Below are 27971 nucleotides of genomic sequence, written 5' to 3'. Positions count from 1 at the left end.
GCCGCGATGACGCGGTTCCACGTGCGTCGCCATGATCAGCCTCTTGACCTCTCCAACAGTGGCGTTGAAATCTTTACAGTGCCAAATTCCCCTTGCCTGCCCAGAATGATCACCGCGGCCCCGGAGCTCCGCCCGCCGCGGCCGGCCCCCCCAAGGTACGCCTTCGCCTTGTCCTCTCCAAGAAATGCCTGCCCCCTCCCGTGCATTCCCCTAGCTGTTGCCGATGAAACCGCGCCATGTGTCCGGTGCCCTCTCCTGTTCATTCCTCCCTAGCCGGTAGTACAAATCAATTAACATCCTGCATCATGTGTGATGAGTCCGGTGTCCTGGATGATCGGGCACTGACCGTGGTACAGTTCTCTTGTTGAGAGCTCAACGACGTGTCGTTGCGCCGAGGTGGGGGCCTGATTTTCGCCTGTACATGGCATAAATTCCAACCTATGGATGTTCATTTATATCCATATAAAATGCATCAATTATTTTACTGTGAGACGATGATCGGTTCAAGGGACACCGTCTCGTGCGAGTGTCGGGGTAGGGCTGCCGTAGAATTTCCTTTGTGATGTGCAAACAGTTTTGGGAGCTAACTGCAGGCCTGAAACTTCTAGTGGGCGTTATCACACCCATCTGGCAGGAAACATCTTGTTATCTAGTAGTATAACAGTGTGCGATCTTCCTGGCATACAGGAGCCAAAATGGTTGCTTCGTGTGATCGCGTATTATGGAACAAACAGTAGTTGTGCAATCAAGAAATGGAACATGATCTGATTCTGATCAAAGTAAGTACTGTAACATCTACTAAAAATTAAGACTTTCTGTAACTGCATAACTGATATTCAACTGCTTGCTTCCACTAGCGTCAATGTCAGTGAGACCAGTGTTCCAGGAATAATTATATTTCTTCTATATAATTCAGTTTTCAGAAAAATACAAAGGGTTACATTTATACTAGTGGCTAAGCCTCCTAATGGAAACAACGACTATCGCCAGTCGTATTCAGTTTATACTACTGAAAGACAGCTGCCTACGCAGTTTCCATTGTCCAGCTTGCATCCTCTCTGTAGCCTCGCAACCTATGACCTCGTCAATGAGGTCCCGGAAGATGGATCTTTCAATGTCCAAAACCATGCCTTGTAGCTCACCTTCAGGGCTACCCCAATCTTTCATCTCATACAATGCATCCTCAGATAATGGTATGTTTTCATCCTCATCCTCTTCGGAGCATTTCGCTGCCGAGCTCTCGGATAAGAGCCTGTCGACCTCTGTGCACAATTCCTTGAAAAGACGCCACCCGCTTAACTTCCTTGACCGAAGAAGTTTCGCCGTTCCACTTGCAGAGCTATAGATGTTCATCTTCTGAGCTATAATTTCATTTACCAGATCGAACACAATTCTGCGATGAAGCTTCTCCATGTTAGGGTCAGAACTCTTCTTAGCTCCGGTAACAGCCTGAATCGCTGAAATGAAGTGCGGCTTTGTTTGCTCTAGAATGAGGAAGAGCTCTGGATTGATCGGGCAGCTGGATGGCGAAAGTTGTGCAGGCATCGCTGCGAAGCTAAGTTCCTTGTGCAGAAGACCAGATGCTAAGAGTATCTCGTAGATATACTGGTGATCTTTGGAGTTTGCAGCTTCATCGTTCATCGATTGCAATTGTTCAAGTTTCTGAATGAGCGCCTCCAGGTTTTCTGGTTTGATCTGGCTGACTTCACTGCTCGTCTTCGACTGCGGCGTGTCCGGCAGGCTGTTTGAATTCCAGCATTCGTCTGAGGTATGCGTCTCGCCGTCTGAACAATCAGAAAAAGGATGTACACATATTAAGGAACCAATGCTTGACACAACCACAGAAAAAAATAATGTACCAGACAGAAATACTGAATCTGCTACAGACAGTTAAACTGAAACAGACATGTACATGGATCAGACTGGAGATATGAATTCACTGTACTGCTCTGTCTACATGATTCACTGAACCACACACACTAGGTGCATCTATAAAGGGGACACTGGTGGGCACATCTACACTAGCAATGCATAGACACCAGAGGACATGCATCATGCTGCTGCATGAGCGAGTGCAACATGTGGGGCTTGCGAAAATAGCACTGTTCAGCACCAGCACATCAGATGCAACTATCAATATGATGTGGTTCCTCCCCCTCCCACTCCCACTCGCAGGACCACGAGCTGCCTCTGGTAGCCTTAAATGCAGGTTATCTGTCACTAGCGGCATTGGTATGCTTACAGCTAACTATGTTTGTCCTTTGCATAGCACTGTGTGCTTCTGAATTGAATGGGACCAAATAGTAGGACCTATTATGCCATTGATCTTACAGCTGGTGGCTATCGATTATTACTAACAAATTGGTGGTTTATCTATTATATGTCATTGCAAATGAATATGCAGGAAAAATGCTAGATCAACATCTCACCTTTGAATGAATCTGAGATACTTTTATGGTAGAAGGATGTGTCGAGGACCGACACGGGGCTCAGGGCGTTCTCCAGTGAATGGATCTTGTGATCTGAACCCAGGATTGAAGAAGGGCTCTGAAGAAAATGAGAAGTTCCGTTAGTTAGTGTTAACAATGAGCATATGAAGAAAAAAATACTTAGAGCTGGCTGGTTTCTTTCATACTATATGATTATATATCTATTTATCTGTACCTTTTGGCTCGGTGTTTTTGGGTCGACGAATGATGATCTGGCAACCAGAGGACTTTGACAATCCATTATACTGACGTCAATCTGCTTCGCCAAGCTGATCCTTCTTCCTGGACTCTGCGAGGCCTCATTGTCACGGTTGCTCCTCACTTGAGAAGGCTTTGATCTTGTTCTTCCTCTTGGGGATGCTGCTTCATTTGACTTCTTGCTTGGAGACTTTGGTGAGACCGGGGGACGAGACCGCCTCTCCGACTCTGCCTTCCTCTGCACTAACCTGGGGCTTGATGACCCTGTAGGCCTTGGCGAGCTCGCTCTGCTGGCAGGTTCGTCAGACTTGGATTGAGCCCTTGCAACGCGAGGATGGATCTTCTCATTTGTGCTGGCTTCGCTCTTGTCAGTGAAGGATGAATCTCTGGGCTGCAGCTTCCTGAGGCCTCTCAGCCCTGCAAGGGGAGCAACTGAGACCCCAGGCTTCTCGGTGGTTCTTGATGACTTCATGACTACAATGGGAGACTGGAAGCTTCTGGAACTGGTGGTGGCTGAATCCTCTTCTTGGCTCTGAGAAGCCACTGATGCGGCATCACCATCGTTGTTCTGGTGCTTAGCATCCTTTGCATGGAACACACCCAGAATTCTGAGAGCTCTGAAGTCTTTGTTGCACTCCGAGAACTCGAGCCCACCAAGCCTTCTCTCTATATCGGCATAGAGAGATGGGGTTCTTGGCCTCACCTCAGCGTCTCGGCATTGTGAAGCCTTGCTGTTGGTGACGCTGACGCCTCTCTCCTGCTGCCTCCAGGGAGCAGCTTCAGTGAGAATTCTTGGAGGAGGTCTTGTTTTAAGTGCTGAAGGCTCGTTTTTCGGCAGGGAACCACACGCATCCTGGCAATCTCTCCTGGGCGAACGCGATGGACGCTCGCTCCGTGTGGCTTGTGCTGCTGTTCTTGGTGATCTTGCAGGCTCGTAGCTATCAGCGACCAGCATCCCCATAGCATCTGGTGCTTCTTCCAACCCCATGAGCTTGGCGATGACACTGTTGGAACGCCTGTGGCCCGGGGAGTCTTGAGGCTTCAGAGTGTCCAGGAGAGAGTCATCGGTTCTCCTGTAACTGCAGCTCTTCAGACGTGAACTTGGGCTCAGAGACTCTTTCCTGCTGTCCAAGGACAGCCTAGGAAGCTCTTTGGCCCTTGTGGAAGAAGGCTTCTTGGCTTCTTGGGTTTCAGCCGGCCGCAGGAGCCGCCGGTCGTCGCATGAGAAGCGCGACTGCTCCGGGAAACGCCTGCTGGACTCGACGACGTTTGCGGGGACGGCCTTGGTGGTCCTGTCGATGCTGATGACGTAGGTTCCGTCCATCGATTTGGAGAGCAGCAATGGCCTTGGCGAGTCCTTGTACTGCGCGTTCCTTCTTGCTCCATTCGCTGTGGTCATGACAGTTAACCCTCCCGAGTCCCGGTTGATGGAGTCCTTGACGATGTCTCTGAAACCGACGTTCGGCTGTGCGGTCTTGGTGTCCATGTCAGCGCCCTGCAGACTTGGTGAGCTCTTCGGTGGCCTCTGCGGAAAGAGTTCTTCGTTGATGTACGGTAGCTCCTGTTGAGCTGATTTGCTGCCGTCGATCGACGAGAAAGAGGAGCATGAAGAGGAAGAACAAGAAGCTCTTGATGACTCTATTGAGAGGCTACTGTTCTCGGTCATGCTTTTGCTGAGTGTTTTCTCCTGCAAAATAAACCGAAAGGTCAGGTCCTCTCCTTGGTTTTCCTGCCAATAAAATTAAGTTGATTTACTCCAGATTGGGGAATCACCAGAATGATTTTGGGGGTACTTGAGCTCTGCACTGGAACATTGCTGCTGCTTTCTGGTGGAGTACGGCCTGGACAAAAATGAAAGGACATTAGAATAGTGGTCTAAATTTTAAAACAGAGAAAACAGAGCACTTTATGATCCTATCATGGTAATAATAATAAAATGGATGGATTTGTGATGAGATAAAAGGTGATGCCTTTTTGTTTCTATTCACCATTATTGTAACATGAGAAGAAAAAATATACTCAGCTGTTAACCTGTCATCTTTGATTAATCTACCATCTCAAGAATGTTTTCTTAAATCAAAAGTTCAGCTGTCCTCTTCAGTTCCATTAGAAAAGAAATTCAGTAATCAACTGTTGGGCTGTCCTCTTCACTGAAAATAGTAATGCTACTTCTGGATACAATAACACACATAATCGCCTGTCACCATGTCAATGCCCGGCTCATATAGTGCTAAAAGTGGTTAGGCGCTGTCACTGAACATTCTTATTTCTAATGAAACGCTTTTGAGATCAGACCCATTAGATTCTTCTTTGCTGTTTATGTACTGCTGCAGCTCTAGATGTTCTCCTTGCAGTTCTAGCAGCAAACTTTTGAGCTTTGGCCTTTTGTCTCTTGTCAGCAAAAATGCTTGAAATAAAATCAGGATTTTAGAAACTTGTTTTCCGACCTAAACTTTGGGAATCTACCGTGCTTTTTGCAAGAAAGAAAGTTTCTACCATTGTCGTACCGTTTTATTTACTAACCATTTTGGTTGTTGTTTTTTTCTGAACCTATCAACAACTGTCCATGTTACCCAACTCTGGATGGCAGTCTGAAAGGACTTGTGTTCAGCGAACACAGCAAGCAATCTCTCTGACAAAGGAAAAACCACTTGATGGCTTTCTGGCATCTGGTCAACGATGGCAGAACGAGTTGCAGCGCGCGATTCAGAGAGCGATTAAAAAGCCGGAGACTATCCGCTAATTAAACCGAAGATGATGAAACCGTAAGCAAGAAGAAGATTACGCCAGAGCTCGATGGCAGTGTGAATGTGAATGGAATGGACACAAGGTGGCAGGAAAGCCAACGATGGAGATGGTGAGGTAGGTGCCGGGGTTACCTGCGGGCAGTCTCTTCTGCTGCGGCTGCCGCCCGCCGGAGCCGGCACCGGCGCCGGCGCCGGCGCGACGCGCGGTGAGCATCCGCTGGCGGTCGAAGATCTGGAATATGCCGGCCATGCAGCCCATCTGGCGGCGGTCGAACTCCGGCATGTCGTCGGCCAAGGCGTTGAGCACCCTCCTCGCCGCCGGCATCCCCCGACGCTTCCAAACCGATCAAACGCCGGCCCAAACGAGACGGCCGCCGCACATTCACCGCTCACAGCAGGCCACACGCACGCTCACCGTGCGGCAGCGGCACCCTGCCGGAGATAGCAAAAGCAGGAGAAGGTTCTGAAACCAGCAGGAGAAGAAGAGGCAGCGGTGTGTGGATGGATGCAGGTGCAGATATAGAAGTGTTGCAGGCTCTTGGGATGGGCGTTGTGAGTTCGGCGGAGGAATGTTACTACTTATGATGATGATTGCGGCGTCACTCGCTCATAGATAGAACATGCAGAGGCTGGCTCGGTTCTCGTGACCTGGTGAGGGGAGAGGACGGGTTGGATGGATGGAGGGAAGAGGGAGCGAGGGGGGGCTCGGGGATTTTAAGAGGGAGGCGCGTGAAATAAGAGAGGGAAGGGCCGAGGAGGGAGGGGGTGGGGGGCATGGGGTGCTGGGGTGGGTCAAGCCGTGTCTCTGGTCCTGCGCGCGCGCGCGCGTCCATCACAAGCCCATGTGCGCGCTGATCATTGCGGGTGCCCGGGCGCGCGCACCGGTGCGCGCGAGCCGGTTCCGCCGGCATGTGATCTGTGTCAGTCCGCACAGGAGTTTTCGTCGAGCCGGAGACGGAGCCGGAGCACGACGCCGGCCGGCCAGCCGCGGCCGGCGGGGCGGTGTTAAATGCCCGTGACGACGCGGGGGCCGGGCCAGAGCGTACGTGCAACCACCGGCACGCGCGCGCCGACCGTGTACCGTGCCTGGCTCCGGGCGCTGGACACGCAACGTACGTGGCGTACTCCCCATTGGGTGATGTCGTTAGGTTCCTGCTGGCTGGCTGGCCTCGATGGATAGGATAGAACGGGTGGATCGACAGCTCACCAGTGGGGCGTGGCCGGTCGGCCGTGGCTGCGCTGCCAAACCACGGCGAGGGATGACGGGAGAACGACGGGCCGGCCCCCCGCGGGCACGACCTCTGCCTGGCGCCTGCTCCCATACGTATACGTACGTCAGTGCGACTGGGATACGTACACGCATACGTACGTACGGCCGCCATACGATATACCCCAGGTCTGGCCGGATCCGCAAGTGCGTGCGTACGTGACAGTGACCCCGTGTATTTACCCCAAGAGGTAAATCCTCTCCGCGCTTTTGGCGTGACGATGCATGACGGGGAGGGAGGCAGGAGGAACCTGTGCGGTGCACCAGCGTACTTACTTCTCCGTGCACGCACGCACGCACGCACGCTCTGTGGACGTGGATCCATCGGCAGATGTATGTCACGGTGAATCGGTGATCGCTTTTACTGCCGCCTGCGCCTGGGGCCCCTGGGCCTGGACTCCTGCATGGCTGGGTTAAAAGCTCTGCCTTTGGCGAAACTCTCGGTTCCCGCCATCCAACAGAGAGGAGGAGATCTGAAGATGGATGGATGGATGGATGTATTCGAAAGCGTGTTTGGACAGGGCAGTTATTACGAGGCGGCATGTACGTACGGCCAGCTAATGGAGTTTAATGCGCTTTCAACGAAAAGGCTCGCTCCAAATTCGAGTGACACGGTGTTAGTAGTGATGCAGTGTCGCTAGCTGATCGTTTGCTGGAGCGTGGGGAACGGCTTCGAGCCTACTAGCTAACACGAGGTAGGTTCATTAACCTCGCATCGGTGCCGAGATACTCTCACAGTGATAAGGTGTTTTTTTAGGTTTTGTTAGGGTTTGTATCGTGCTCAGAGACGAGGCGGTGATGACTCTATGTAGATGGATTAAGGTTCTTCCCGGCTAGCCCTTATTCCGGCGGTGCTTCTTGCATTGTTGGAGGGCGTGTGAAGGTTTGTCTCCGGCGGATCTTGTGGTATTCGTTCAGCGCTTGTCTTCGATGGATCCATATGGATCCGGTCTTCATTCGTCAATGGTCATGTGTCTATTTGTTGGATCCTTTCGACTTACGCTTCTTTTCATCAACGGCGATTGCGGTTTTGGTGTGCTGATCCCGTAGCGCATTAGCACGGCGACTTCCCGATTGTCTACTGCAATAAGGTTTGTCCCACTTCAGTGCGAGAGGCGCACTGCAGTGCTTGTGGTCGTTGTTAAGTGGTCTACGGACCTGAATGTAATTTTTTACTTCTGTTGTTCTTTGTACTACCTTGACAGTTGATGAAAACTAGATCGAAAGATTTTTGAAAAAAAAAAGAAAGGTGTTACACAGGCGTTACTGCTCAATCGAGCTTGTGTAATCGACCAGTAATATAGCACGCCACCCGTCGTCCACCGATTTTTTTTTCTTTTTTTTCGAAAAGGGAAATAAACCCGTCGTCCACCGATAGGTGACTGGTTTTAGGCCAATCAAGAAGAAGCATGGCTGCAACAGCGAGCACTCTCATGCATGGCGCTGCGGACTGCGGTGGTCCTCCGTGTGTCGCCGCCACACACACACACACACAATGCAAGTCCCAACGCCAAGATCCACCAATCCAGACGCGCGCAGGTGCCCGCGCGCGGGAGCCGGGTAGACGACGACGCGAGGGATTCAGCCGGGACGCGCGCAAGCGGCACCACACCGTCCCGGTCTGCTAGCTTGCTGCTGTCGCCATGGGCCATGGCGTATACCAGTAACTTTCAGCGGCAGCAAACTACAACAGTACAGTAACTACCTCTGCCAGTAGTGGAGCGTTCGTTGATTTCTTCCCTGCAAACTCAAGCAAGCAAGCTAGTTTGTACTCCCTCCGTTCGGAATTATTTGTCTCGGAAATAGATGTATTTAGAACTAAAATGCGTCTAGATACATCCATTTCTACGATAAGTAATTCTGAACGAGGAAGTATGTGTGTGTGCCGCGGTAGTTGTCTCTGCATGCACCGCCGGCGCCCAGCTCAGAGGAGGGAGGGAGGAGCAGCAAACAAAAACGCAAGCTAGAGAACATGCGCATTGAGGCGCCGGTCGGTGGGGCCCCGGGACCAGTGTAGGTGGATCTGGGAGCACCATGGGCTGCGGCTCTGCTGCTTGCTAGTACTAGTAGTTGTGTGCTCCGGGAGTTGGACCAGCCAGTAGCTAGCCTAGCTTTGCTCTGCTCGCCGCTCCATGATCGGTAATCTTCTCTATTCTCTTATCCTCATGGTAAACTAGTGCCAAGGAAAAGCTGTGCTCAAGCCAGGTGGGTCGCCAAAATGATTAGCTTGCATAACTATGAAACATGGGTTAGTAAAACAAGCCAGTCCTAGGTTTGCACTATGAGCAACCATTTGGCAGGTAAAAAGCAAAAAAAATGCGTGGGAAGAGTTAAAACGTACTAAAACTGAACAAAAAATGCATGTTAGATGACCAAGAAGAAAGTCCCGGTTGCCGAATTTGAAAAGATTCCCATCCAGGAGGCACTGGGATTTCAAAACTGTGGAATTCAATGGTGGTGTGGCCTTGTTTAATGAGGTGGAGGAATCTCGCCGTATTAAAGACGTTCGTTTGTTCGTTAGATTTCCCGCCAGCTATGCTTTCGGGTCCTACTACGTGTGAAGGAAAGTGGGCAACGTCTCTCTTCCTTCCCGCCAATTCTATTATAATTTCTACGCCAAATTTTATATGCTTAGAAAGGAAGAGAAAATAGAGGGTATTTATGAACATAGGTATGATTGTACTCAAGGGCACCTGTTATATTTTTTTCTGAACTTACTCAAGGACACCTGATATAATCCTAGAAAAAGTGAAGGATAAGTTCGTGCTGAACTAACAATGTGCTGGTCGGTCAGCGGCGAATAATCAACATGCATGCATCTGGCGGCACCTCGTCCGTCCAACTGGATCCCAAGCTCCTCCCAACAGCTAGCTGAAGGCGACGAGCGAGCCCGCTCCGAAAACCTGCTTGGAAACCGGTCAGAGAAACACGCGCGAGCACAGGGTGTGGACTCTGCAACTGCAACGATACCCGGCCGGCCGGCGACGCATGGAGCCGTTGCAAAAGTTTCTTCTCCTCTTGGTGCGAAGCGACCGTGTATGGTGGGCTGCAGGCAGGCGCCCAACATGGAGAGCGACGCCGACGATGGTGCTGCTCCGCCCTTACTCCGGGACGAGTAATGGAAGCCTCCTCCTCCTGCCGTGTCACGTCCCCGGCTTGCGGGTTGCTTTCCGGGCTGGGCAGCGTCGCTAGCGCCGCAGCTGGCCGGATTCCTTCTCCCTTGCATGAACCTGTAGCGATCATGATCCATCCGTCCTTGCATGCATGTTACTGGTACGTACCGTTGTCGATCACCGCGAGTGCTCTCGGGAGAGTCGCGGTCACTTTCCGCGGCACTGTCGGGAGTGTGAGGATGCATGCGTGCTTGCTTGCTCCAACGCAGTAAATCTTTCCCTTTCTTTCATTTCATCTACACACGAAATGCATATGCTCTGCGTAGCACCGGAATAGTAGCGCCTAGCTAACGTACTACGTGTGGCTGCTTTTGTGTGCTTGTAGGATGTAGGTTCTACCACCCCGCAAAAAAAAAAGGATGTAGGTTCTACCTTCTACGTCAGCGGCATGGGGAGAAGAAAAGCCAGTAGAGGTGTAGGGGTTTCTTGGTTTTGGTTTTGGAAGGACGTGCGGAGTGGAGTGAAAGCGTGCACGCGTGCAGCAAAGTATGTGCGCGCGCGCGGCGGTACAATTTTGACAGGTACACGATCATGCATGCGTTTGGTGAGCTTTCAATTGCTACCATCGCTGGTTGATGGGTCTCGTGTAATATTTACATGTACTTTTTTTTTAAATATGCATGAGTCCATTCGGTGTATACAAGACACAGTGTATTCATTCATCTGTATGGTCAAAGTGATACTTTGAAAGGAGTGTATCCACACGCACACAAAAACCCTATGGAGTATATTCACCCATAGAACCCTACAGATTATATATAGACCCCATCATGGAAAGGAAGAAGTCAATCAAGTGATGCAAGAACCAGGAATTGAAGGGGCGTGCCAAATGACCATGACTGTTAACCTAACAATAGCAAAGCGACCCATGCAATGCATGTGACCGTCGATATTCCTACGTTGAGTTTTGGAAGTGTTTATGTCTCGGTCGACTAATTCATGGGTTGTTTTCTGAATTTGTACAATGTTAATCTAAAATAATGTTTACAAAAGTTTTTGAATTTTGTTCATCTCATAAAAAAATATAATGGTATCTCAGTTGACCGAGAATTAACTGATTCTAGGTTGATTTCCAAATATGTTCATGGCAATCTGGAAGATGCTCCACCATATTGTAATTATGTATTCATCTAGCGCAAAAGTTGCGGCGTTTGTTCCGAAAGTGGAAAAAACAGAAATCTTGCACATATCTCAATGCAAGATCAACGGTCCTCTGTGTTGATTGTAATAAGTTGTGCATTTCATCATATAAGTAATTGTCGCAAGCATTATATATGTGATTAAATTAGTAATAGGATCCTTGCACCCCAAAACACTACCAGTATCTAAACTTATGTGTCGATCATATCGTGTACTCCCTCCGTTTCAAATTACTCGCCGTGGTTTTGAAACGGATGGAGTACATGTGAACGGGTAGCAACTTGTTCTTTTCTGCAAATATGTTTCCCGATCAACCGTAACTACTGTCATTGAGTTCTAATCATTACTGGCAGCAGTCAAGTGTAATCCTCTATGTTCCTTCAACAGAAAACAAAGGCAACGAAAAGATTGCCATGACGCACTGACGCATCTCCTCCAACCAAATAAACCGACCATTTTCTGCATACTCCAAGAAGAACACCAACCGTCTCTAGAAAAGCACGACCCCCTTCTTGTTTAACACGAGATTCGCAGCTGTGATTTTGATTTCTGACAGCGATTAGTTAGGGCTTAATAATTATCTCGTCGGTATTTGGTGTGCCGACACGAACAACGCAAGCTGCTGAAGTAAGCAACCTGCCCCCCTGCAATTGCAAACAAACTAACCTAACATAAAAAACACAAGTTGCAAGATCTTGCAGGTGAACATTTTCTAGAGAATCTACCAGGTGGCAGGTGCTGCATCGACATCATAGCCGTATATTTGAACTGACACGGTCACGCCTGAAAAATATTTTTGAGAAAAAAATAACTGTGTCGATCGGAAAAGTGTTCAAACAAATGTGCATTTATCCACTAGACAAAACAAATTGTGGTGTTTTCAATGAAAAATGTGTACATTTGTGTGCAGTTAAAACGAATGCACATATCCTTACTACAAAAATATATTTCTGCGGCGCAGAGTATGTGGCGGACATCCATCTACCTACGCCTCTCTTGTAGTGCCATTTTCTTCACGAGTAATTCTAGCATGTCGCCCAGGGGTTCGTGGCCACATGACCTCATCCATATTCCAAGCCACTTTGTAAATCACACTCTAATTGTTTATTATCGAAAGGAAGGACATTTAGCTGGTTTATTAAAAAAATGCCTGTCACATTCGACCCCCTTTTATGGCACAAATAAGATATATTTCAGAAAAAAAATGTACGTGCTTAAATCATCTCACTATATTACAGAATGTGTAGAATTTAATTTATAAGAACTTGGAAATGCAACTGTTAGATTTTATTTTTTTTAGTTCCCTTTGCGCAAATGCTAACACAGCTAGTTATGTGGTCGAGGTATCTGTCCGTCGTCCATTGCATGGGCTGTATGTGCCTGTACATTTTGGATCAATGATAGTGCATCATGTTCCTCATCGCTCTTATATGCACTCCAATACTCAACCACCAAGAGATTATGCATTATTATCGCAAGTTACATCACAGTCACATGCCAGGGCATGTGGCTCTTAGAAGTTAGGACCATAATTTTTGGGGAAGCTAGCTAGGTTTGCAGAAACGTTCCTGTAATAATTGAGCAGCACATGTACTTTGCACGTACCATCAAGAAGATATTCCCTGAAAAAGGCGGCTTTTTATCTGGTTAATTTATGTGCTAGGAATCTAATCAGTTAAAATTTGTGGTTTGATTTTAATTTTGCAGCTCATTCCATGTTAGTATATAATTGCGACGTTCTTTGTATAGGCACAATCGTACAATTCTTGTACGTGTATTGTTGTATTATTGCTAGGGCAGAAACAGCCTGAGATGATCCAAGCAAATTATCCAGCCTGGGCGCCAGCCGTGTATGCTTGCGAAGATTCACTCAGCCATATATACCGGCTTTTCTTTCAATATTGCTATATATGCTGGTGTGATTAAACCAGAGAATCAAAGCACACCGTACAGCTCAGGAATGTGCAAACAAACGACTATATACGCCACTTTCTCGTTGTACATTGACATGATTAAATGGGACAAAAAGTACAGCCTGCACCTCTCAGGAATGTGCTATAAATATGAAAGTTCATTGTCATACGCTGATATGATTAAATGGGACAAGAAGTACACCGTACACCTCAGGAATGTACATACGAGGAGTATAATTGAAGAACCAGATAAGGCACACGATGTATGATAGATTGAGCAAGTCCTTGCACATACGTGCGCCCATGTGATTTCCCAATTCAAGTCGAGGCGTTCATACAATATTATGCTGAAATATTTCTGTTCATCTTCTCACATCAGTTTCGTCGTTCAAGTGAGCTAATTTGATGCATGAAACTCGATACATGGTTAAATTGTGGTCTATGCCAATTATGCTAAAGATAGCCAAAACAGTGGCCCACATCATTTTCCAGTGCAGATAAAGGGGCCAGGTTCGGGTTCTTTAATTCCACGAGAGTAGACTAGCTGCTCCTGGCCCGAACGTGTCCTCAGCTCAGCTCAAGCTCATATGACCTCGGAACAAACAGTTAAATCTGAAACAAATTAAAATAATTATGAACTTTTTGTGTTAAAATTTGATAATTATTTTGAATGCTTGCAAAGTTTCATCATGAAATGACATTCATGGAAGTCGCCGTAAAGAAAAATCAACACCCAAAATGCTTTTGAAAATAATTTTTTGGAGTATAGTTTTTTTTCACGTCTTTCACAAATGTCATTTCATGATGAAATTTTACAAGCAATCACAACATTCGTCAATGTTGCTAAAAAAATCAGATATATTGTAAAGAAAACTTTTTTGTCAGACTTACCGTTCACCCGAGCTCAGATAATCCACGTCTGTCTTTTGTTAGTCTTTGTTGTATATCTGAACCTTTCTTACCTAATAATGCGACGAAGCAAAGCTTTTGCCTCCGTTTCGAAGATCAATCTAACCGTTATAACCAGATAATACTCTGTAGATAACCTCTTCTCCCTGCCAATGGTGTGCTCATTGACCCCTCCCTGCATGGGCATGTGCCCGTACAGACGATGCACGTATCTCCATCCAGCAATGGGCTGCCCCGGTTGGTGCGCCAGAGATAAGGCTTGGGAAATTGCGAGGGAGCAGTTCCACGTGCTCGCCACATCCCACGTGGTTCCTGCCTGTGCGCCAGCATGGATCGGAGGGCCGCAGCCACGCAGAATCTCCCCGGAACCTGGCCCGGCAACAATCAGGAAAGCCGCCTCTGCTTCCCCGTGGACTCCTCGGTCGCGCTGGCCGGCGTCTCTCCGGGGGCAACTTCTGCATGGCTTTCCGTCAAGTTCCTTGGCTCTGCGCTGCGCAGCCCGGCGACCGGCCGGCCTCGTCTCTTCGCACGACAGCGCCTGCATCTTCCACGTAAATTAGGGGGTAGATTCGTAGACCAATACGGCTGCTAAGAACCTAGTATGCATGTACGTGCGATTCGTAGACGATAAGGCGGAATAAAACCACAAGAGGCTGCGCACATGGCATGTTCCGGAGTGCATCACCGGCCGGCCGGCCGGCGTCGTGGCTACATCGGCCCATCGGCATGGGACGGCATGTGCATGCACTTCGCCGCCCGGCCCCCGCCACTAACAACCATGGGTGGCTAGCGCCAGCTTTGCTGGCTGCTGGCCCTGCGGGGGGCTCGTAAACTTGCCGTTGTGATCACGACGGCTCAGTGCATGCATGATACGAGCGCATTAATATGGCTAAACGAGCCCGAACAAACGGGCCGCGCTCCGGCCATGTGGGATGTGGTGCCCCGTGGGCCCATGGCGCGGTGCATGCATGCATGCAGCCATGCAGGGTTCGGCTTTGAGATATCGACCGGTGAAATGGGGGCAGTGGGGTGGCCGGTCGGTTGTACGTGTAGTGTAGTGCGTGGGAGCTTTCGTACGTTCGCGTTTGCTGTGCATATATGCATGTCAAGTGGTGTTGTCATTGTTAGTGATGTTGTCATGCCATGCACTACTGGTGGTTGCGAGGCTGCGATGGAGGTCGTGCATATGCACTCGGTCTGTCGGGGTTGATGTGCATCCTCACCTCACGTACTCCTGCCAATGGTGTACCGAGAGTTGCTGATAGGTGGATGAGTTGGACTAGACTGCTTTTGGTAGAGCAATGAGGGATTGCTAATTACGGGGCGGTGGAGAAGGCCATGGTGGCCAAAATCGGAGAATCGGTTAGATGGATGGAGCCTTAGAGCCGATGGAGTCAGTCAGGTGTAGATAACTCGCAGGAACAACAGTAATAAGTGGGGGCGGCAACACTGGAAGATTTCATTTTTGGTGGTACTCTTAAGGTGTCGAGTCGTGACTTTCATGGTGAAAACCTAAGGTCTGACCTTCATTGGTTGTGCTTGGCGATTTCCTTGCCGAAGGACTTATTTTAAGAGTGCGGACTTTCTCCAGGGTGAAAACTTAAAATCTTGTGTCGGGTAACGACAACGCTTGTGCACTATTTCTTTCTTGGAGGCGTTGCTTTTGGAGGCCTTTTATGTTTTCCGGATGTTGTATTAGGTGGTGGTAGGTGTGTTGCTGTTGTGAGGAGTCGATCGCTATAGCGGGACCTTTCTTTTTTATTTCTTTTATTTTCTTTTTTGACTGTGTGTATTCTAGATGTTTTTATGACATCTTATAGGTGCAGAGGCTGGGTATAATTGGTATTTTTGCGATATTAATATATTCCATTTTTTTTTAAAAAGGTCTGGTCAGCAATCTGAAACCAAATAGTGGTGGATCAACATGTTTAAAGCACGGCGGTTTATGTCATCACAGGAAAAAAGAGCTTTGTTTGAGCTACCAACCAATTTTATATACTGCAATCTACAGACTGGATGTCGGGACGTGGCACTTGGAGCCCTCAACCAAAGAGTGGTGGATCAACATGTACGGAGCTAATGTCCCAAATAGAAGTGGCATGGCATCCACTAGTAGAAAAAGGATCTTTAGTCCCGGTTCATAAGAGCATTTAGTCCTGGATTTGGAACCGGGACTAAAGGATCGGTACTAAAGCCTTCCCCTTTAGTCCCGGTTCTTACTGGAATCGGGACTAAAGGCCCTCCACGTGACCGCTGCCTGGAGGTCCACCTTTAATCCCGGTTGGTAACACCAACCGATACTAAAGGAAATTTTATGATTTTTTTTAAAAAAATTTTAAAAAAAATTTAGAATTTCTTTCTTGGAGGCGTTGCTTTTGGAGGCCTTTTATGTTTTCCGGATGTTGTATTAGGTGGTGGTAGGTGTGTTGCTGTTGTGAGGAGTCGATCGCTATAGCGGGACCTTTCTTTTTTATTTCTTTTATTTTCTTTTTTGACTGTGTGTATTCTAGATGTTTTTATGACATCTTATAGGTGCAGAGGCTGGGTATAATTGGTATTTTTGCGATATTAATATATTCTATTTTTTTTTTAAAAAGGTCTGGTCAGCAATCTGAAACCAAATAGTGGTGGATCAACATGTTTAAAGCACGGCGGTTTATGTCATCACAGGAAAAAAGAGCTTTGTTTGAGCTACCAACCAATTTTATATACTGCAATCTACAGACTGGATGTCGGGACGTGGCACTTGGAGCCCTCAACCAAAGAGTGGTGGATCAACATGTACGGAGCTAATGTCCCAAATAGAAGTGGCATGGCATCCACTAGTAGAAAAAGGATCTTTAGTCCCGGTTCATAAGAGCATTTAGTCCTGGATTTGGAACCGGGACTAAAGGATCGGTACTAAAGCCTTCCCCTTTAGTCCCGGTTCTTACTGGAATCGGGACTAAAGGCCCTCCACGTGACCGCTGCCTGGAGGTCCACCTTTAATCCCGGTTGGTAACACCAACCGATACTAAAGGAAATTTTATGATTTTTTTTTAAAAAAATTTAAAAAAAATTTAGAATTTTTTTTTAATTTCAAATTTCTGAATTATTTTAACCTCTAATCTCTAATCACCCCTCATCACTGCTCAATTTAACCTTTAATCCCTCATCATTCCAAATCATCTAACTTCCTGAACGGTCACTCATCCTCTCACTACTCCAGCCTGAGCACGCTTAACTTCCGGATTCTATTCTCCCTCGTTTTCAAGTCTGCACTTGTTGTTTTCCTGACAATAGTAAGATGTCAATCCTATTAACCCTCAGGAATTTAGCTTGAGCATTAAGTCACATATTTCACTGTTTGAGTTTGAAACTATTGTTCTAGAAATCAATAATTATTTAGTAACACTAATATTTCTTGAATAAGTAGTTTGACCACAGTTTGACCCTAGTTTGACCATAGTTTGACCAGATTTGACCAAAATTCAAAAAACTGAAATAATTATTTAGTAACACTAATATTTCTTGAATAAGTAGTTTGACCACAGTTTGACCATAGTTGACCAAAATTCAAAAAAACTGAAATAATTATTTAGTAACACTAATATTCTTGAATAATTATTTAGTAACACTAATACTTCTTGAATAAGTAGTTTGACCATAGTTTGACCAGATTTAACAAAAATTCAAAAAAAACTGAAATTTGAGCATAACTTTTTTTCCTTTTAGAATTTGAGAATTCTAAAAAATTGCAAACAGGCTGTAGGCGGTCTCCATCGGATGCGGATTTTCGTTCTGAACATTTTGATATATTATACGTTTTTTCCGACATCGTATGCAAAAGTTATAGCCGTTTTACATTTTCCCTACATTTTTTGCAAAACATGTCCAAATTTAAGTTCTTAAATTTTCCTAACTAGTAGATGTAGTAATATAACTACCTCTCGAAGGATTTTATTTGGACCTTTAGTCCCGGTTTGAGACACAAACCGGGACTAAAGGGCATCGCACCCTTTAGTCCCGGTTCGTGTCTCAAACCGGGACTAAAGGTCTAATCTTTAGTCCTGGTTTGAGACACAAATCGGGACTAAAGAGCATCGCACCCTTTAGTCTCGGTTCGTGTCTCAAACCGGGACTAAAGGGCTCAGGTGAACCGAGACTAATGCTTTAGCCGCACGAACCGGGACCAGTGCTCACATTAGTCCCGGTTCGTGACTGAACCGGGACTAATGTGAATATTGCCCCGTGACCAAAGCCCTGTTTTCTACTAGTGATCTATAACCATGCTTGTTTGTTCGACCATTTGAAATGAAAAAAAATGCAAGGGTTTTCCGCCACAAGTCCCCGTCACTAACAATTCTTATCGAGAACATCAAGAAGGAAGCAAGACTTTGGGTCATCAAGGGTTCAAAATGTTTGGGTCAAATAATGCCGGGAGAGTAATGACCTTTTGTATTTATTTCCGATGCGTGTCGTTGTTCATGTGAAAAAAACCCATATATTTCTCCATTAATTAATGGATGACACAAACTTTATGCCCCTTCTTTCGAAATAAATAAATATGGGGCCACTACCGTGTGTGTTGGGGGGAGGGGGGGGGGGTGGATTAGTGGGGAGAGACATGTCCCTGTGTTACAGTCCGTGAGTATGTTTTTTTTTCGTGGAGAGTCTGTGAGTATGTTTTTTTTTGTGGAGAGTCCATGAGTATGGTTTAAGATTTCTGAAAGGAAAAACAGTTACTCCCTCCGTCCCAAAATAGGGACGGAGGGAGTATTTATGTATTTTACAGTGTTTTTTGTTGTCACTTTAGCCTAGAAACAAAAAATTGTACTCGTACCACTAGCCTAGTACCAGTAGCACGTACTGATGTCCGCATGCAGGTGCAAACATAGCTTGTTTGGTTGGGAAAGGGGAAAAACATGTGATTGTAACATGTATCCTGTCAAGACGAGACATGAAAGCTGAGGCCAGAACATGCTAGTACAACATGTAGCTACGTAGCAAAGCCTTTTGTAGCCAGGGGGTTCGCTATCCTTGCTCCTTGGTGTGGGGCGCAGACAGGAGATCGATGGAGATGAAGTGTGTGGCTCGGCTCGGCCGGCCCCACATGTACGTCCCCCGTAGTCCGTAGATGGCAATCAGTGGCCTAAACCAGCAAGATCGACTAGCTTAGCTTACCTAGCACAGCTGGAGAATCATTGAGCTGCCTGCTTTCCTCATGCCCAACAGCAGCCGAGGGAGAGAGCAGTAATCATGCCTTCATAATGATGCCGTCCTTTGGTAATAACACGCCGATTTGACAGTCGTGGACTAATTTAAATGCTCCCTTTGATTAGTAGTAGTAGCGTTTTGGCTGCTGGTTGTCAGATTAGACCATGGCTACCTCAATACAGTACTACGTAGTTACCAAATCATAAGCATTCAGATTAGAATGACGGGGAATAGTCAAAGTCAAGCATGTTAGTAAGCTGGTTACTCCATTTCATACAGGTTATGAGTAGTGCCAAACTGCCAATTGGGTAGGGATGTATACATACTACATGTGTGTCAGAGTGTGTACGTTGTACGTACGACACGTTAGGGATAAGCAACCGGCCTGCTTCAAAGTCAAGATCCACATGATTCTTCAGATCTACGGGTACGTACGTCGGAAAGGTTCCAAGGGTTTTAATACAGAGCTACTACTAGTAGCGAACATGCACGGCCTACAACTTGTTAAATTCCACGTGCCGCTCACATGCGAGCGAGCCATGCAACTTTCAGCAGCCCAACCAACCTGCCCTCACCCTCACCCTCCTTCCCAATCCGCCATGGCCAACCAAGTGCTGACCTTGTGGCTTGCGCGGTTAAACCAAAACCAAAAGGCCAATAATGCACCCTCAACATGCCATTTCCGTCAAAAAAGAACGTGTCATTTCTCTCCGTAGGCCGTAGGCGCGTCGAAATTCAAGATCACGAAGATCGCACGGATCGCAGACGATACTCCCGCGTCGCGCACGGGGCCTCTGGGCCAACGAAACCGTTGAAAGCGCGGTTAGAGTATGGAGGAGTGGATCTCACTAGATTGACGCCGAAAATATATATACTACGCGAGCGAGTCGTTAACCGACTAACTAACTAACCAATCAATCCCCATTATTTGCGCCCACTGTTCGTATTGACTGGCTAGAGTACCTACCACTACCAGCATGCTACTTGGCAGCCCGGGGGAGCACATGCCAGTCATGTGGTACAGGCGCTCTCCAGAAGCCAGGCCAGCCCTGCGTTGCATTATTCAGATTTCGGACTAGTACACGGCCCCGAAGTGAGGAAGCTTGCTTGCTAAGCTGGGCATGTTGCTTGTGGAAGACGGGGCATGTGGGTGGTTAGTTTGGCTTTGGTTTAGGCAGAGCGAAGCAAGCTGTACGGGAGCAAGTCGGTCTGGTTAAGGAACCGGATCTGACCTTGCAGTGGGACGCAAAACATGGAACCAAAAATCGCTAAGCCATTTGTGCATGCTCCTCGCAAAAAGAAAGAAAAAGAAGAGAGAAGACATTTGTGCATGCTTTCTGTTTTTTATGTTTAAGGTTGTTTATTTGGATTTTGGGAGTATGGCGTTTTGAAAGAAAAATGAGTTTTATTCCATATTGAGAGAGTTACGGTCGAGAGGCAAAAGTTTCTCAATACATGGTGGTCCTACGTGTATCCACACAGCCATGGTACACTCTATACGACTATAATTTGCCAAACGATCGGCAACCCTATTTTGATCTCTATTCAACTTCTGAGGAATAAACTCCACGTGTCTCATAAACTCCTTAATTTCAGCCACGAGCTCATTTCAATGTATTTCGTACTAAAAATGTACACACTTGTGCATTATGTCTTCATCTATCTATGTGTTTTTTTTTCAGAATTTCTTAAAATGTTAAAAATATGAATTTCATGAATTGAATTTTGCATTTGGAGCCCTCCATGGAGATCAGCCTCCGAAAGCAATTTCTCGGATTTTGGCTTATGGAAAATGAGATGGAAACGTTTTCATCTCATTTATTGTCCAAAAACTCGCGTTTCCCCCTCTCAGCTGAGCTCAGTCTGACATTAGGAACATCATTTTTCTCAAGAAAACACTATGAGATCGAAACGAAATAGAATATCCCATCCCCATGAGCAGCCCAAGATCACAGCCCATTGACGTGCTATTTATATTAGGAAAATTTTCGTTGCTGGGCGTTCTGTTCGGTTTGTGCCGAGCGACTTCGGGTGGATCCTATATGACGCCCCGGTGCGTCCAATAGTCAAAGCTTCGCTAGAATGACAAGAGCGAGCGTTGTAACAAATGTCGAACCATCATTCCCGACCAGGTTTTTTCCCGTTTTTTTTCTTTTACTGGATTTTTGGGTTTTCTTCATTTTTTATTTTTCGTTTTCGTTTTCTTTTTTTCGGCTTATATTTTCCTTTTCCTACATTCCTATTTACTCTGTTTTACTTTTTATCAATTCAGAATTTTAAATTTTGATAAAATTTTCACAAAAACATAAATCCAATTTTTTTCATGTTTTCAAAAAAACTTCAGTGTAACAAAATAACGTCCACCGTACATTGAAAAAGTGTTCACTGTGTATACAAAAATGTTTATCGTGCATAGAGAAATTGTTCAGCGTGTATTTGAGAAAACATTCACCCTATTTTTTCAGAAATCTTCAGTGTTTATTTGAATAATGTTCACTGTATACTAATAAAATGTTCAGTATGAATATAAGTTCACTTTTTACAAAATTGTTCATAATTCAAAAAATTCAAATATCCAAATTTTGTTCTTATTTTAAAAAATAGTACATGTTTTAAAAAAAATCACCGGATCAAGAAAAATGTCCACCATACATTGAAAAAGTCCACGGTGTATAATTTTTTCATCATATATAGAAAAATTGCTCAGCAAGCATTTGAAAAAACTTTCACCATATATTTCCAAAAATCTTCAGTGTGTATTTGAATAATGTTCTCCATATATTAATAAACTGTTTAGCATGAAATATAAATTGACTTCTCAATAAATTGTTCATAGTTCATAAAAATCATAAATTCAAATATCATTCATGTTTTCGAATTTTTTTGCGTTTCCCAATTTTTGGTCATTTTTCAAAAAAAACTTCACCGTATCAAAATAATTCCCCTGTACAATGAATTTTGTTTCATTGTGTATTAAAAAAATTATTCATCGTGTATAGAAATATTGTTCAGCGTGCATTTGAAAAAAAGCTCAATTATAATTTTAAAAAACTTACTGTGCATTGAATAATGTTCACCGTTTTAAAAAAAACTGTTCATAGTTAAAAGAAATGTTTGGAATTCAAGATTTCTTCACATTTTCTCCAAATTTTCTAATTTTGCTCACATTTTAAAATGTGTTCGATATTCAAATTTTTCTCAGTCCAAATATTAATTGTATTTTTATAAAAAAAAATGTTCACAATTTCCCAAGAAATCATCGAGATTTTTTGTATCTGTCATTGCATTTAGATCTTAAATGTCACGCTGCCTATTCATCACTAACACTGAGAAAAAACACTCAACAACTAAGGTGAAAAGGAACACCTCAAGCGTGGGGTCATGAGTTTAATTCGTCTATAGAGCGTAGTTTTTATTGGGGATTTTAGTTGTCGCCCAACACGCTCGCCATGGCGCCATGAATGGGTCAGCCCATTCAGATCAATCCCTGCGAGAAAGACCTGGTGTTTGACGCTTGCGAGCATAGGCCAGTGGCCGGGGACCTCCTATATGGCGCCGTACCCGCCCGCAGCCACGGGAGCGCGCCAAATCCTATTTGACGTCTTAAGGGCCGAATATAGGTCATTTGGTACAGGGCGCACACACCCCGTGTACACTAAGGTTTATAACTGGCCGGCCCACTTCCTTCTCCTATTCTGCCTTTCCTGTTTCTATAAAGAGGAAAAAAGTGCGAAAGCCATGACTCGATCACAGTTCGTTCGTTCAAGGAGCGAACAAACCCACCAGTTGGATGAACTTTTTTTTCAAGGTTAATGAACTTTTTTCCAAATCGATGAACTTTTTTTCCAAAGTTCATGAACTTTTTAAAACCTCGATGAACTTTTTGAAACCTCGATGAACTTTTTTTCAAACTCGATAAACTTTTTATCAAATTTGATGAACTTTTTTTGAAATTCCATGAACTCTTTTAAAATCAATGAACTTTTTTTTAAACCGATGAACTTTTTTCAAAATCTACAAGTTTCTTTTCAAAATCGATGAACTTTTTGTCAAATCAATGATCTTTTTCTTTCAAAAATCAATGAACTTTTTTCAAATTCGTGATTTTTCTTCAAATTTGATATAATTTTTTGAGGGAGTTTCACAAAAAAAAAACTGTTTGAGGGAGCTCGATCGAGAGCGACGGTACTGTGCGTGATCGACAGCCATTTTTTCTATTCGAGCTTGTGTGAATCAAGGCGATCGATGCTGTGTTTTTTTAATGGGCCGGTCCAATTATTCCTGCGGCGCCAGGAAGCCGAGAACGCTGCCGAGGAAGTCAACGGGAGCGCCCTCATGGGTCGGCCCAAGGGAGCCCTGTGTATTTTTTTGTTTTTCTTTCTGTTTTCAGCCTTTTTATTTTTTAAAAAAATCGAGATTTCAGAAAAAGTTGCTAAATTGTTCAACTATTCGTGAGTTCAAAGATTGTTCGCGATTTGAAAAATGTTCAGGAAATGATAAAACTCTCGGATTCAAAGAATGTTCACAATTTCAAAAATAATGTTTGGCTATTATGTTATTTTACAATTTAAAAAATGTTCACAATTTTTTAGGAAAATGTTCGCAATATTTAAAAATGTTCCCAAATATTCAAAAATGTTCACCAAATTCAGAAAATTTCGAAAAAATTTCACGTTTTCCAGAAAATTTACATAATTTATAGGAATGTTCATGAATATGAAAAAAGTGTACGAATTTATCAAATGTCTATGATTATTAAAAAATGTTCTGGATTTCAAGAAATGTTCATGATTTTGAAAAGATGTTCACTTTTTCAAAAAATGTTCACGGACTTCTAATAACTGTTCATCAATTCAAAAAAATGTTCACAGATTTGTAGAAAATGTTCAGCAATTTGAAAATTGTTCCACTTTTAAAAATGTTCACAGTTCGAGAAAAATTGTTCGAAATTTTGAAACATGGCCGAAAAAGAAGAACAGAAAAGGAGATAAATAGAAAGACATAACATTAAAATATTTTTCGCAAATTAAAAAAGAATAAAAAAGAAAGTGAAAAGAAAAGAAGGAAAAGGAAAAGAAAGAAAGAAACAAAAAAGCCAGAGAAACCCGGTTCAGGGAAGGTCCTAGAACCTTCTCAAAACCTGTTGGGGGTGAAACCCCGGAATGGCAGCGCTATTTTCGCAGCGACCTCGTTCGTCCCTCTTAGTGCGAATCGGCCCAATAGCGTTTGTTTGTTACTTTGCTTTATTTTCTATTTAGAGCACACAAAGTGAATCGGCCCAATAGCGTTTGTTTGTTACGTTCCTTTATTTTGTATTTAAAAATATTCTAAATATATATTCTAGGAATTAATTGTTTACTCTTTAAAAGTGTTCATCGCACCTTTAAAAAAACTGCATACACTGTAAAAGAAATATACACGCAATCTTTATAAAAGTTCAATAGAATTAAAAACGAACCATGACGTTTAAAAAATGTTCTTGCGTATCAAACAGTATGTAGACTCAATAATAATAATAATATGTCCGTGGCATTTGTAGAAATTGGCAATACAGTGTAAAAAATGTTTATGTAGTTTCAAAAATGTCCATACAACTCAAAACAATTATTTAAAACATTGAAAAATGTTCATGGGTTTCAAAAAATCTTTGGTTCATTTATTGAAAATGTTTATTATGTAAAAGTATATTTACGTAAACTAAAAATTGTTTAGTAGGCTTTGACAAAATGTCATCGCATCGAAAAAAAATATTCTTGTGTTTCAAAAATATAAAAAATAGATTTTAGAGTAATTATTGATGCATTTCAATACCAAATTTCTGGTAATTTAAAAAAAATCTTGCTATTCAAGTAATGTTAAACTTGTATTTGAACAAATTTAAGTTGTGTTCGAAAAATGATCAAAACATGTATTTTAAAAGTGTTGAACATGTAGCCACAAATATTCCACGTGCATTTGAGAATGGTATAATACGTATTAAAAAAATGGGCATGTTTTGAAAAATGAAAATTTAGAAAATAGAAAAAACTGAACAAAACTAATTAAAACCGCTAAAGAAAATACAAAACAGAAAAACCAAAGAAACAAGGAAGAAAATGAACATATATTTTAAAACTTAAGATACAAACAAAAAACTAAAGATATAGCATCCATTACTGGACGGTCCATTCACTGGATGTTTTAGGCGAGGGGCACATATATCTCATAATAAGCGAGATATAGCCCTCAGGATATGATGCTCGTGGCGAGCGGAAACGTGGGTTCGCCCACATCCGTGTGGAGTGGAACGAATCATAGGTTTGCAAGTTTTTCTTTTGTTTTACTATTTAAATTTTATTTGTTTTGATTAATTTTCGTAGATATATTTCTACTTCTGGTTTTGATTTCATCTTAAGTTATGTTCTACATGTACTTATAATTTTTTAATAATTTAATGAAATATATTTAAAATGTATTTGAAGTGTTTAAAATGTACACACATGATTGTATTTTCCTTGAAAAAGGTTGACGGTATATCGAAACATGTTCAATGTATATTTCATAAAATGTTCATCTTTTATTTAAAAAGTAAACATTTATTTATTTATTTATTTTATCATGTACTTCAAAAAATGTTTCAACTAGTATTTTAGAAATAAATTTTCATGTATATAGAAATTCCAACATGTACTTAGAAATGTCCATTGTGTATTTCAAAATGGTCGCCGTGTATGTTTAGAAAGGGTCAACTTGTATTTGAACAATGTGCATCTCATATTTGAGAAAAACAAGTGTCCAGATAACACTCGAAAAAGTCTTTCTATGTTTAGAATATTTGATTTTCGAAAATTGTTCATCTAGCACATGAATTATATTCTTATTTTCATGAAAAAAAGGGGAAAATAAAGTAAAACAAAATAGCACGTGAATATTTTATTTTTCACCTATTTAAAGAACATTCAGTAATGTTAAAAGAGTGTCACGCCTTTCGAAAAATCCATAGCCCTGTTTAGTTCCTTTGTAAGTATTTTGAGGGCCTTGGCAATTAGACATGGCCCACCATTTTGAAGATTGGAGAAACATAAGAATTTATTTGAAAAGTGTTCACTTATTTAGAAAGTTTTCATATATTTGTCGATAAAATATATTTTTTATACAAGAAAAAAAGGAGGGTGAAGAAAGGACAACAAGAGAAGAAATGAAAAATACACGAAACACAACAGTAAATGCAGAAAATGGAATGAACGCAAAGAAAATGGAGAAACAAACAGAAAACAAGGAAAAAGAAACAAATAATAAATACCTTAGAAGGTAAGGTAAGAGAACCCTGTTTCTTAAAACTCAATAAAACCCTCCGAAATAAAATTTGATAAAAAAATTGCGGAAGACCACCTAAACCTCCCACTTGGTCACCAGGTTGGGGAGCTCGTAGACAATTAATCATTGTGATTTCTACTATATACATACTATTGAAAATATGTCCTACGGGCAATAATATCGTATTATTTATTTTCACTTTATAATTAAGAGTTTACATTCTATGCTATAACGTCTGTGATCTTGAAATATGTGATTCAGTGAAAAACTCATAAGTACATGTAGAATGATAAACGGTAAAACCTAATTCATAGTCTCGCCTCTAGGACTAGGTCAAGTGTTGTTTGTGATCATGTTTTCCAGATCTTGGGATATTGTTAAATGTAACGATAGTCCCAAAATAATATTGAGAGTATGATATTAGAAGAACGATCATATTGAATTGACCCAACTTGTCTGTCAAACTTTGAGATACTATTGTCACAAGTCAATCATTATAAAACAGAGAGTTAACGTATGCTTTAGTTCCTTGGTCCAGGAGAGTATCATAAGCGCTTCTTACTTTAGATGAACTTTGGGGTTGATCAAACGTCATCTGTAACTCGATGATCATAACGACAACTTATAGGTACATCGGAAAGTTTGACAGGGGACTAGATATCTCAAAAGTGGAATTGGCTTCTCATACGATGGAGAGACATTCTTAGGCCCTTCTCAGTGTCAGTTAGTTTGATGTGCGGGCCATCATCCAAAACTTCTTTTGATAAGGAAGGCTAGTTACGGAGGATCAACAACGCCACACACTCGATCAACAATGCCCGCAACCCCCGCTCGGCCATTTGGGTCGGCCCATGTGCATGGCGGGGTGACCTTTTTTCGTTTTCCATTTCCATTTTTATTTCTATTTCTCTATGATTTTTTTGTTTTTTTTTGCTTATTTTCATAGAAGTCAGGATTTCAACAAAATGTTCATGATTTTGGGGAAAAAAAATCCCCAAATTGGAAATAGGTTCATGAATTTAAATCATGTTCATGTATTTCAACCAATGCTCACAAATTCTGAAACTATGTTCACAAAATTAAAAAATGTTCACTAATTTGGAAATATATGTTCATGAATTTCATAAAATGTTCACCAAATCAAAAAAATGCTCGCAAATTTCTAAAAATGAGCATTTTTGTATTTATGAATGAAATTCTAATTTGATGGACTTATTTGAAATTGATGAACACATTTGAGTTGGATGAACAATTTTTGAATTCAACGAACTTTTTAAAAATTTATGAAAGTTTGCTAATAAATAAAAATTTATTTGCTGAACTTAATTTTCATTCTATGTAGAAAATTTGAATTTGATGAATATTTTTTGAAATTGATAAAAAATCGAATTTGGATAACAACCTTTTAGTTTGATGAATAGTTGTTTTCACAAATTTTAAAGTATATAAGTGAAAAATGTAAAAACCCGGTCTGGGAACATTATGTAACCTTCGCAAAACCGAAAGAGGGATGTACGCTGTAGCGGCCCAATTCACTTAGCAAGGTGATGACCCACATAGGGGATCATGGTAGTTTTTGAGAGAATTATTTTGAACCAATTTTATTGATTCAACACAAGGGAGCCAAAATAATATTTATAAGG

At 43.2% G+C, this 27971-nt stretch overlaps 1 protein-coding gene across 1 annotated transcript; it reads right to left on the bottom strand.

Moving 5' to 3' along the window:
* Positions 1-880: 880 nt before the first annotated feature.
* LOC125536284 (protein LONGIFOLIA 1) lies at positions 881-6153 on the bottom strand. The gene is made up of 5 exons (XM_048699474.2): positions 5567-6153; positions 4461-4528; positions 2665-4374; positions 2430-2547; positions 881-1784 (listed from the first exon to the last, which is right to left on the bottom strand). The coding sequence occupies exons 1-5, from the start codon at positions 5757-5759 to the stop codon at positions 997-999; spliced, it is 2877 nt and encodes a 958-aa protein (XP_048555431.2). The 5' UTR covers positions 5760-6153; the 3' UTR covers positions 881-996.
* Between the last annotated feature and the right edge of the window lie 21818 nt (positions 6154-27971).

The sequence above is a fragment of the Triticum urartu genome, chromosome 2A (assembly GCF_056163025.1).
Source record: "Triticum urartu cultivar PI428250 chromosome 2A, HENAU_Tu73, whole genome shotgun sequence".
Taxonomy (NCBI): Eukaryota; Viridiplantae; Streptophyta; class Magnoliopsida; order Poales; family Poaceae; genus Triticum; species Triticum urartu.
Note: the sequence above shows the minus strand (reverse complement) of the source record. Positions and strands in the feature narration are given on the sequence as shown.